Source organism: Coregonus clupeaformis, chromosome 28 (assembly GCF_020615455.1).
Source record: "Coregonus clupeaformis isolate EN_2021a chromosome 28, ASM2061545v1, whole genome shotgun sequence".
NCBI lineage: Eukaryota > Metazoa > Chordata > Actinopteri > Salmoniformes > Salmonidae > Coregonus > Coregonus clupeaformis.
In genome coordinates this window covers 24,041,714-24,055,479 of record NC_059219.1, presented here as the reverse complement: position 1 = coordinate 24,055,479, position 13,766 = coordinate 24,041,714, and the positions used below count along the sequence as shown (strand labels likewise).

At 45.4% G+C, this 13,766-nt stretch overlaps 1 protein-coding gene across 1 annotated transcript in view; it reads left to right on the top strand.

Moving 5' to 3' along the window:
• Positions 1–6,978: 6,978 nt before the first annotated feature.
• LOC121584336 (serine/threonine-protein kinase WNK1-like) overlaps positions 6,979–13,766 on the top strand; it is a 170,834-nt gene continuing 164,046 nt past the window's right edge. Inside the window, 2 exon segments of the mRNA XM_045208809.1 lie at positions 6,979–7,773; positions 9,780–11,256. Of these exon segments, the coding sequence (XP_045064744.1) occupies positions 10,438–11,256 (819 nt within the window). The 5' untranslated portion in view covers positions 6,979–7,773; positions 9,780–10,437.

Sequence of the window (13,766 nt, the reverse complement as noted above, 5' to 3'; positions counted from 1 at the left end):
TAGCCCCACACTACACTAACCCCACACTACACTAACCCCACACTACACTAACCCTACACTACACTAACCCCACACTACACTAACCCCACACTACACTAACCCCACACTACACTAACCCCACACTACACTAACCCCACACTACACTAACCCCACACTACACTAACCCCACACTACACTAACCCCACACTACACAAACCCCACACTACACTAACCCCACACTACACTAACCCTACACCACACTAACCCCACACTACACTAACCCCACACTACACTAACCCCACACTACACAAACCCCACACTACACTAACCCCACACTACACTAACCCCACACTACACTAACACTACACTAACCCCACACTACACTAACCCCACACTACACTAACCCTACACTACACTAACCCTACACAAACCCCACACTACACTAACCCCACACTACACTAACCCCCACACTACACTAACCCCACACTACACTAACCCCACACTACACTAACCCCTACACTACACTAACCCCCACAAACCCCACACTACACTAACCCCACACTACACTAGCCCCACACTACACTAACATTACACTAACCCCACACTACACTAACCCCACACTACACTAACATTACACAACACTAACCCTACACTACACTAACCCCACACTACACTAACCCCACACTACACTAACCCTACACTACACTAACCTTACACAACACTAACCCTACACTACACTAACCTTACACCACACTAACCCCACACTACACTAACCCCACACTACACTAACCCCACACTACACTAACCCTACACAACACTAACCCTACACTACACTAACCTTACACCACACTAACCCCACACTACACTAACCCCACACTACACTAACCCCACACTACACTAACCTTACACCACACTAACCCCACACTACACTAACATTACACTAACCCTACACTACATTAACCCTACACTACCCCCACACTACACTAACCCCACACTACACTAACCCCACACCACACTAACCCCACACTACACTAACCCCACACTACACTAACCCCACACTACACTAACCCCACACTACACTAACCTTACACCACACTAACCCCACACCACACTAACCCCACACTACACTAACATTACACTAACCCTACACTACATTAACCCTACACTACCCCCACACTACACTAACCCCACACTACACTAACCCCACACTACACTAACCCCACACTACACTAACCCTACACTACACTAGCCCCACACTACACTAACCCCACACTACACTAACCCCACCCTACACTAACCCCACACTACACTAACCCCACACTACACTAACCCCACCCTACACTAACCCCACACTACACTAACCCCACACTACACTAACCCCCACACTACACTAACCCCACACTACACTAACCCCACACTACACTAACCCCACACTACACTAACCCCACACTACACTAACCCCACACTACACTAACCCCACACTACACTAACCCTACACTACACTAACCCCACACTACACTAACCCCACACTACACTAACCCCACACTACACTAACCCCACACTACACTAACCCCACACTACACTAACCCCACACTACACTAACCCCACACTACACTAACCCTACACTACACTAACCCTACACTACACTAACCCTACACAAACCCCACACTACACTAACCCCACACTACACTAGCCCCACACTACACTAACATTACACTAACCCCACACTACACTAACCCCACACTACACTAGCCCCACACTACACTAACACTACACTAACCCCACACTACACTAACCTTACACCACACTAACCCTACACTACACTAACATTACACTAAGCACACACTACACTAACCCTACACAACACTAACCCCACACTACACTAACCCCACACTACACTAACCCCACACTACACTAACCCCACACTACACTAACCCTACACAACACTAACCCTACACTACACTAACCCCACACTACACTAACCCCACACTACACTAACATTACACTAACCCTACACTACATTAACCCTACACTACCCCCACACTACACTAACCTTACACCACACTAACCCCACACCACACTAACCCCACACTACACTAACCCTACACTACACTAACCCCACACTACACTAACCCCACACTACACTAACCCTACACTACACTAACCCCACACTACACTAACACTACACTAACCCTACACTACATTAACCCTACACTACCCCCACACTACACTAACCTTACACCACACTAACCCCACACCACACTAACCCCACACTACACTACCCCCACACTACACTAACCTACACCACACTAACCCCACACCACACTAACCCCACACTACACTAACCCTACACTACACTAACCCCACACCACACTAACCCCACACTACACTAACATTACACTAACCCTACACTACATTAACCCTACACTACCCCCACACTACACTAACCTTACACCACACTAACCCCACACCACACTAACCCCACACTACACTAACCCCACACTACACTAACCCTACACCACACTAACCCCACACTACACTAACCCCACACTACACTAACCCTACACTACACTAACCCCACACTACACTAACCCTACACTACACTAACCCCACACTACACTAACCCCACACTACACTAACCCCACACCACACTAACCCCACACTACACTAACCCCACACTACACTAACCCCACACTACACTAACCCCACACTACACTAACATTACACTAACCCCACACTACACTAACCCTACACTACACTAACCCCACACTACACTAACCCCACACTACACTAACCCTACACTACACTAACCCCACACTACACTAACCCTACACTACACTAACCCTACACTACACTAACCCCACACTACACTAACCCCTACACTACACTAACCCCACACTACACTAACCCTACACTACACTAACCCCACACTACACTAACCCTACACTACACTAACCCCACACTACACTAACCCCACACTACACTAACCCCACACTACACTAACCCCACACTACACTAACCCCACACTACACTAACCCCACACTACACTAACCCCACACCACACTAACATTACACTAAGCACACACTACACTAACCCCACACTACACTAACATTACACTAAGCACACACTACACTAACCCTACACAACACTAACCCTACACAACACTAACCCCACACTACACTAACCCTACACCACACTAACCCCCACACTACACTAACCCCACACAACACTAACCCTACACTACACTAACCCCACACTACACTAACATTACACTAAGCACACACTACACTAACCCCACACTACACTAACATTACACTAAGCACACACTACACTAACCCTACACAACACTAACCCTACACCACACTAACCCCACACTACACTAACCTTACACCACACTAACCCCACACTACACTAACCCTACACAACACTAACCCTACACTACACTAACCCCACACTACACTAACATTACACTAAGCACACACTACACTAACCCCACACTACACTAACCCCACACTACACTAACCCCACACTACACTAACCCCACACTACACTAACCCCACACTACACTAACCCTACACTACACTAACCCCACACTACACTAACCTTACACCACACTAACCCCACACCACACTAACCCCACACTACACTAACATTACACTAACCCCACACTACACTAACCCCACACTACACTAACCCCACACTACACTAACCCCACACTACACTAACCCCACACTACACTAACCCCACACTACACTAACCCCACACTACACTAACCCTACACTACACTAACCCCACACTACACTAACCCCACACTACACTAACCCTACACTACACTAACCCCACACTACACTAACCCCACACTACACTAACCCCACACTACACTAACATTACACTAAGCCCACACTACACTAACCCCTACACTACACTAACCCCACACTACACTAACCCCACACTACACTAACCCCACACTACACTAACCCCACACTACACTAACCCTACACTACACTAACCCCACACTACACTAACCCCACACTACACTAACCCCACACTACACTAACCCCACACTACACTAACCCCACACTACACTAACCCCACACTACACTAACCCCACACTACACTAACATTACACTAACCCCACACTACACTAACCCCACACTACACTAACCCCACACTACACTAACCCCACACTACACTAACCCCACACTACACTAACCCCACACTACACTAACCCCACACTACACTAACCCCACACTACACTAACCCCACACTACACTACCCCCACACTACACTAACCCCACACTACACTAACCCCACACTACACTAACATACACTAACCCCACACTACACTAACCCCACACTACACTAACCCCAACTACACTAACCCCACACACTAACCCCACACTACACTAACCCCACACTACACTAACCCCACACCACACTAACCCCACACTACACTAACATTACACTAACCCCACACCACACTAACCCCACACTACACTAACACTACACTAACCCCACACTACACTAACCCCACACTACACTAACCCCACACCACACTAACATTACACTAACCCTACACTACACTAAACCTACACTTTAGAAAATGGTCAAAACATAGTCACAAATATTGCAGAGCTTCAACATTTTATTAATACTGCAGTCCAAAATATATTTTACAATGTGTTAAAAACCCGCAGTCACAAATATTGCGTAACTTTATTAGAATTTACAGTGTTGACTTCAGTGACCCATTTTTTTTTTCAACTAGAGTGTTGGTTTGAGTACAGTATGTGTGTGTTGGTGTGTGTGTATGTGCATGCGCATGCATGAATGTGTGTGACTGTATGTGTGTGTGTGTCTCCCTGTGTGTTTGTGTGTGTGTGTGTGTGTATGCCACCGTTTCTACCTTCAAAGGCCATATTGACTTCCTGCTCAACTCTGCACCAACAGGAAATATGTGTTAGGATGAGGGTTTAAACTTGACAGGGTTTTTCTATTGAGAAAAACACTAACATTACCCAATCTATTACATAATCGATCTTCTATTAGCGGTTAATCTTTTACCTACAACCAAGTTGTTTATTGCCTGAATTCATGCCATGTTTCACACACTTGCCCACACTTAACAGTAATAAAAACAAAAACAGTATTTAACTTATAGACAATACAGATATTGTTATTACTATATCAACCAAAACATGTTAAGTTATTAATCATTGTAGTGAAAGCATCTGTCTTCATATTTCCGCCTCCTTCCTGTCTGTGTTAGGAGAGATCCCATTCAGGCAGAGCTGCTATTGCTCGAGCCTCTTGGACACCTGTTGGACACTTGCCATCGGAGACCGGGATTGGCACTCAGAAATGTGGTTAGTCAAAGAGAAGGGGAGCCAACTGCACGGTCTGCACCTCTCAGTCAGCACTACCCAGATAAGGTGCTGAGGCTTGGTATGAGAGCAGTTCTGGTCCCAGAGGAATGGCTGCAGAGAGCACACCCACACAGACTGAAGCTACATCCAAAATGACACCCTATTCCCTATATCATTTAAGGGCTCTGGTCAAAAGTAGTGCACTATATAGGAAATAGGGTACCATTTGGGACACAAGCTGAGGGCTGTCTGCATCGATCTACACTGAACTGTTAAGCTGAATAGAAGAGCTGCTGAAGAGACTGTGTGTGAGAGAGAAAGAAAGAGAGAGAGAGAGAGAGAGAGAGACTGGTTTGGATCTTACACAGGAAGTTACAAAAGAGGGCTAATCCATTGTTAGAGGCTGCATATGGGACAACGTGAAGAGAATAAATCAACCAAGTTGACATGGTAATTTTCTGTTGAGAAGCTACTTTATGGCTGTCTCAGGGAGACGCTAGACGCTTTCTCAGGCCAAAGCTGGTTCTCGTCATAAAATACTAATGTTCAGTTCTGGAGTTACGACCACAGACAAAAAAAGATTTGACAAATTTCATGTCAGAGTGGTTGTAAATTCTTCTGGACTTCTGGTAGCCTATGGATGTCAGTGTATGTCTTTTAAAACTACGTGAAACATTCAGGAAAGTGTACCAACCTGTAAATACACATTTCCAAACTAGCCTACTTCTGAAAAAGAGAGGCTGAAAGATTATTTGCACGTTATTAACAATACAGTGATGTAATACAATTACTTTCTCAAGACAAACATGTAAACGTTTACAATTCCTTTATCTAACCAACAGCTTTCAGACAAAGACAATCCATTATAATGAAAGAATGGACCCAAACACATTAGGCTGGTTTCCACATCATTATCCGACGAAAACTAAAAATCCCCTTGTGGATCTCGCGCGGTGTGTTAATGTCGTGCTTGGGAATTGTAGTGCAATATATTTGCAGTGACCAAAGGAATAGCTTTTAATGATGAACCTGGAATTTGACAGACACACCCCGAAGAACACACAATGTCATCTACAGTATATATTTCAAACACTTTCTATCATTTAAATGGATTTCTAAACAACATGAATGTCAATATAGTCGGATTATTCTTCCTCCTTCAGTGACTACAAATTCGATAAGAGAATTCGATAATTCTGCAAAGGGGCTCCATTCCAACGTCTGGAAACAGGCACTGTTCATAGCAGATTTGCTATAGCAGATTTATTTAGTTGTAATGTTATTTCAATAGAAGTACTCTGATTGGCATTTACAAATAACCATGTTATTCTCTTCATTAAGAACATCTCAAATGAATGCATAATGCTATTTTGTCCGTTTTGGTGTTCATTGTCCACATTTTTTATTAAAAATAAAAATAAAAACCACCACACTCACACAAAATCAAAACGCATCACTGTGAGACAGTAACGTTAGAGCTCTACTTAGCCTACTAGGAAATCCACTGTGTTGTAGTTGAATCAGTTTAGGGGCGGGGAAGGTGACAGTCAGTCTACTCTTCCCCAGATAAAAAGTGACATATGTCGTCATTTCGGACTGTGTATCAGTATCAATGTTGAAGCCAGTCTGCTATCGCTAGCTACGGTCTCTCCACAGAGTGGAAGTAGGCGCGAACCCAAGGTCTTTGATTATTTTTTTTAAACGCCTGCCTGACGAGCGCCCCACGTCAGTACGCAGTTTGGAAGATCATAGCTTGGCTAGTGCTGTTAGCCACCACAGTCGGCGCTCCATCAAACCATACGTGACGGACATCTGTGGATGAAGCGAACCAAGGGGAAACAGCTGTATGTAGGCTGTTAGCGACCTGAAACGGCAACATCGGATTGTGGACACGTAGGAGAGAGTCTTTGATTACATACATTGTGTTGTCATTTGCTGTTTTGTGGATAACAAAAGCGCATTCGATTTGAACGGAGTCATTGGAACAGACGAATGAACCGCAGTGGATGTCTTGCGCTTTCTGTGTTCACATCGTAATACAACAGTAGCTGAGTAATCGCATGGAGATGGAGTAAAATTGAGGTAATCTGGAATTGAATTGCGGTTGAGATAGATGAGGAAATAGTTTTGTCCGTTCTGATCTAATCAGAGGGAGAGAAGAACTGCTGGATACAACACCGATATGAACGTGGCTTTCTCGCTCTGCTGGATGTAGCGGCTAAAGCCAAGGAAATACAGCGGTCGTGAACGCATACTGTCGCTTTGGAATGTAGAAATGCGCGTTTATTCTTGCACATTTAAAAAAAATAATGTGATCTAGTACTAGTAACTAGGACAATCGTTGTTGCACATGTTTTGTTGAATTACTGTTCAAGTATCAACCAACTGAACTTCTACTGGAGAATAATGGCCATGACGATACAAAAGGTAATGCATTTACCAATCATATTGTTGATCTATAGTTGGAAGTGCATGCATATTGACACAGACTAATGACATACAGGTACACTAGCTATAGCTAGCTTGATTCTTGGCTATATTTCGCTACGAAATAGCTTTTTTTTAGCTAACTTACATGGCTCGCCATAGAGCGTGCTGTGGAAACCCTATCGTATTGGCGTTCTGTGTTGCATCGGCTGGGTTTGTTTAGCATGCCTGGCATTTGTCAATACTGTAATTACTGCTAGTTTGTTGTAACAGCTAGCTGGCTGACTAACGTTAGCCAACTATTTATCTGCAACGTTGTGGCCTCTTGTCTGAAAGTACTTTTTGAAGCGCGAGACTATCCATATTCAGCGCGAGCGTAAAGTAACCAAGACTACCTTGTTTTCATGTTCCTCACGAGGTTTTCTACCTGACTAGCTAACTAGTTGTCCAAGTTGACGAGAAATAACCTTAACTATTTCGCTGTACACATTCGCTTTGGTACAGACCCCATTGACAGTCGATAGATGTGCCTATTCGTTGTAGTATTCATTATAGCTACCGCAAGACAGTACTGCAGAAGTGTAGTTAGCGAGCTAAACTATCCCACCATGGTTAGCCAGTTATGCTAGCTAGCTATCCAGTTCGCTAGACGAAGGGAAAGGCCACAGCAGCAGCGTTCTCTGCTGCCTGAAGTCTTTTGGCCACTCACGGATCTAGAAATTGTTGCTCTTCTATAAAGGTAAATAAAGAAAATATAATATAAATCCGAGTCACCGTTATCAGATACTATTGACGGCGTAAATGTTTGTTTCGTTGTAATTTTTTATTAGCATACGACATTCAGGTATACTAGCTATAGTATTGATTCGACCCGCGAAATGAATGAGATCATTCATTCTCAGATTGACGACCCGTAAATGTCATTCATGCGATTCATGTTTAACCAGGTTCAGATGTTGTTTTTAACATAGGCATTTTGGGTATTTTCTTTAATTACATTTCCGCTATTTCGGACGACTTATTTTAATAACCTTTGTATTTCTAAGAAAATCTGACAGTTAATAAATTAACCGCGCATGGGAAGAAATATGATAAACGAGAAATTACTTGAAAGTACCAGTGGAAATTACTCGTGGGAAAATAGTAAAATTATGGGGAATTCTATTTGTTCATTCTTTAATTAACATTAATGTCCCTACATTTCTGAATAAGAGTTATTTATCAACCAGCTAATTTGTTTTGAGTTGCGACAATGTGAGTGCGTCCCAAATCGCACCCTATTCCATATATCAGTGGTTCTCTAACCTCTCCTCTGGGACCCTCAGACCTTTCACAATGGAAAAGTTTCAACTGAATCCTTGGGACGTCCCTACTCTAACGCTACCCCTTTGGAGTTGACATTTTAAAAACGGTTAAGGCAGGACTCTCCAACCCTGATACTGGAAAGCACCATCCTGTAGGTTTTTGCACCAACTCTAATCTAGCGCACCTGATTCAAATAATTAGCTGGTTGATAAACTGAAGCGGGTTAGTTACAACCGGTGTTGAAACGAAACCCTACAGGAGATTTAGGGTAGGGATGTCCCAAGGATCCCAGATAGCACTAACCGTTTCACAATTTTGTTGTAGCTCTGAACTAGCTCACCTGATTCACCTATTCAAGGGATTGATGATTTGTTGAATTAGGTGTTCTGGAATAGATCAAATACATTGAACGGCTGGGGTTCCCCCGAGTGTATAGTAAACTGCTTTTGTGTAGGGAATAGCTCTGGTCAAAAGTAGTGCACTAAGTAGGGAATAGAGTGCAATTTGGGACGTGCAAAACCAAGTTTCCTGTTCTGCAGCTGTAGTAGTGCATGCCAAACCAAGCTGCTCTCTTAATTGTTTTACACTGTAACCCTGAGGTCAAGCAGAGTCAGTGGTGATCTAAATTTGGATACGCAATTAAACTCAACTCTTCTCTGCCTCTTGACTCATTCCTTCTCTCTCCCTCTGTTCTCTTTTAGTGAATCTGGACCTGGCTTTGGAGGCAGTGGCGTTATGGGGTGTGAGTGAGATTTCTCCCTCCCCCACCATCACTACAGAGACACACCAGAGGCTGTCCACTGTCCAAGCCCAAGCAGTCAGTCTGTACTAGCAGGCTACGCTATCTGGCCTCCTCTTCTTGTGGTCCCTTATGCTCAATGAAGGCTATCTCTGGGTCGCTGCAGGATGGATGGTGTGGATTTGACGGTCCTTGTGTGTCATCATCAGCGCTTGCTCCTCTGTGACTGTTTCCTGTTCTTTTCCATTTATAAAAGAACGCCCCCTCTTCTGGGCCCAACCACCCCTGAGCGCTGTAAAAGTTGTAGTAACTGTTGTTGTTAAGTGACACTTACAGAGGGAGTTAAGTTAACTCTCCCCCCATACAAACTCCACAGAGGGTTTTCTCCAGAGGTTTTATTTTATATACCCATATTATATATTTCCCCCCTCTCAGGAGTTTGTTTGGAAGACGCACAGGTGTTCGGTTCTTCACAACAAAAGATCTGGTTTATTGTTGGTTGAGGTTTACAGTTACTTTTTCTCAAGTTTTTGTTCTTCCTTGTAATTTATTTATACTTTATATTTTGGAGTTTTTCTTTGCTTATTGCTCACACACCCCCTGGAAAAAAAAAAAACAAGATGTCGGAAACAGACAAGTTCCTAGCCCCTTTCCCTCCGCCGCCCAAGAATGTGAATGGTTCCAGCTCGGACACGTACCTTGGTGAGAATCTGGGAACCGACGGCACCGATGGTGTCCGCCGACGCCGCCACACCATGGACCGCGACCCCAAACAGGCCGAGCATCGCTTTTTCCGGCGCAGCGTCATCTGTGACTCGAACGCCACCGCCTTAGACCTCCCCAGCAAGGCCGTCATCCTCACCTCCCCGCCCGACTGCGAGCCCCCTAGCCTGGGCTGGCTCTCCCTGGCTGTCCCCTCTGTGGTGGTGCCCGAGCCGTGCCTGGCGGTGGCCGAGGTGGAGGCAGATGAGCAGGCGGAGGAGGAAGGAGGGGGTAGGCCTTGTAGCGCGGTATTAGGGCTCAGTGTTGGTGGTACTAGAGTAGATGGTATGGCAGTGCAGATAAAACCAAGCCCGGCAGTATTGGATGTTTGCGACGGAGAGAAAGAAGATAAGCCGTCGTCGTTAGCCGCCGCAGTGGCTCCTCGAATGGAGGAGGTGGCGCCCAGTAAAGCGGAGGAGGAGAGCGGTAGCGTTACAGAGGAGAAGCGAGAGGAGAAGGAGAAGGGGGCCGCCAAGGCCCTATTAGAGGAGCAGAAGAGGGAAGCAGAGAAGAAGGTTCAGGACGACATAGAGGAAGTAGAGACCAAGGCCATAGGGACCTCGCTGGACGGACGCTTCCTAAAGTTTGACATCGAGATCGGACGCGGCTCCTTCAAGACGGTCTACAAGGGCCTGGATACGGAGACTACAGTGGAGGTGGCGTGGTGCGAACTGCAGGTAAGACACACACAACCCAATCATTTACTAGCCTTTTTTTACTTCCTTACTCTCTGCTCTGAGTAACATTAAGCAAGGTTTTATTATGCTCTCTCAATTCTTCCTCCGCTGCCTATTGTAGTGGCAACCTCAAGTCACTAAATAGATTGGCGTACACAAAATATCCCAGGTATGAAGATGCAGATAAGGTGCGGAAGGAAGGATGTAGCTTGCTAGTACCTCATCTGAGAAAGATCACACAGGGTTGATAGATGGGTTGTCAGAGCAGCACTGAGGTAAAAATGATGCCCAGCCAAGATGCAGGGTGCAATTTGTGGGTGGCGATGCAACAGCCCAGACAGACAGAATGGCACACAGGATGTCGTTGCTAGTTTCTACATTCGTATACTGTACAATAACTTGTTTTTGCAACTTTGTGGTCATGGTTCCCATAGTGCTTAATGTGGGTCATTCATTTAAGAAGCCTGGAGAGAGAGGAACAAATGTCAGTTAGAAAGTGTCAAGTTTATATGACTGGTTCTTAGTTGAATTCATGGCTCAGTTAGAATCTAGCACAGCTCTAGCTCACGTGGTGGAAGGAGCAGTTGGTTGCTTGGCTCTGTGATATGGTCTCTGATAACTAACTCCAATATCCCTCCACAAAGGAGTTTGGGGTCAGGTAAGCAGGGGCGGAGGTTAGCTTAAAAATAACACGTTGGGGCTAAACAGCTGTAACTCAGGGGGTGTGTCTCTAATGGCACCCTATTGCCTTTATAGTGGACCACTTTGACCAGAGCCCCATGAGCACAATAAATGGAATAGGGTGCCATTTGTAATGCATTACAGGGGGTCTGTGCTAACTGTGTTGTTAATGAAACTCAGTAGGTTCTCATTTAGAGAGTGGTCTGTCACTCACTGCAATAAAGCTGTTTTCCTCCTGTGTAGGAGTCACGAGATGCTGTTTCTCCCTCTCTGCTGAAATTAACTTATTCTGCCGCCTTTTCTTTGAAAGAGATGTTTGTGAGTTGTGACTGAGCCCTGGTCCCAACTCCCTGGCCTAGATGGTACTTCTAGCGGTTGTTGTCACTATGACTTAGGCTACAACCTGTTGGTCATACAGTCAGTTGGCCTCAGATACTAGAAAACTGTCCAATCACAGTCCTCCCCTATAATCCACAACCATGGAATGTAATAACATCACTCAGTGATTTAGAAGTCGCCTGCTTGCGGCTGATTGCATGTGGACGTGACGATGCCCCTTCAAGCATTATCCAGGCCGCTCATCCAATAGTGCATTCTTAATGTCTATAAAGAGCTCTTGGTCTGTAGATTAAGATAATGTTACGTAAATGTCTGTGTCTCTAAACACACATTTACGTCATTTAGCAGAATGTAAATTGCATGTAGGGCTAAGACCTCTATTGGGCCTGCTGGCTAGGTAATCCTATGGATGGATGACTGTTTGTAGTTTGTAAAACAGACTATGCACCTCTACTGACATGGGTGGGAGTGGGGTTACACACACCACACCACACACACTCTCACACGCTGCCTGGGTGGGCGTGGCATCATGAGAGCATCTGGAATTGGTCGATGACTGTTTGTGTGATGTGGGGGTGGGGTGGGGGGGGGGCATCCCTCAATAGCTGATTCAAAGCAGTCCCCTCCCGGAGGGAATGAAAGGAGGATGGAGGGAATAAATAAAGGAGGGAGGGAGGAGCGGAGGGTGGTGGGGTCATAGGTCATGAGTAGGTGCAGCGAGGGGTTGATGACAATGTTTGCCTTTGACAAAGCGAGGGAGCAGAATGAACACACACACACACACACTCACACACACAGAGGAGTGCCTGGCCCTGCAGCCTGCAGTGGCCCTCCGTCCTTGGGGAAGATGTTTTTGTAGTCCAGGGCTGGGAGTTGGTTGTTGTTTTGTAGTCCAGGGCTGGGAGTTGGTTGTTGTTTTGTAGTCCAGGGCTGGGAGTTGGTTGTTGTTTTGTAGTCCAGGGCTGGGAGTTGGTTGTTGCGCGGAGGAACTCCAGAAGGAAACCACATTTTAATAGGTCAATGTTTTTTGGGCTTGAGGGACAGTGGGGGGGAAGGGAAGATGAGGAAGAATAATCTAGGTCCCAAATGGCTCCCTATTTATTGCACCATTTTTGACCAAGGCGGCAAGACCCATAGGGCTCTGGTCATAAGTAGTGCACTATATAGGGTGCCATTTGGGATGCAACCCTTGTCGGCGGTAGTGTTTTAGAGGGAATTTCATGGTTTTTGAGCGCCAAGTCAGGCTAAGTAGAGGGGGAGGGACCGAGCGCCTCTCTGAGCGTTAGTCTAATGCCATTCATGCCAGACTTACTGGCATGAATGGCCAGTAAGGGATGTATTGCAGTTCTGTGGTCTGTTCTCTACTAGATGCAGATTGCATTTCCGTGGTCTCTTCTCTACTATGCAGATTGTCTATTATGTTTGGGGCCAGATTTTTTATTTATTTATATATTATTTATTTTTGGGGGTACTTTCTACCCCTTTTTCTC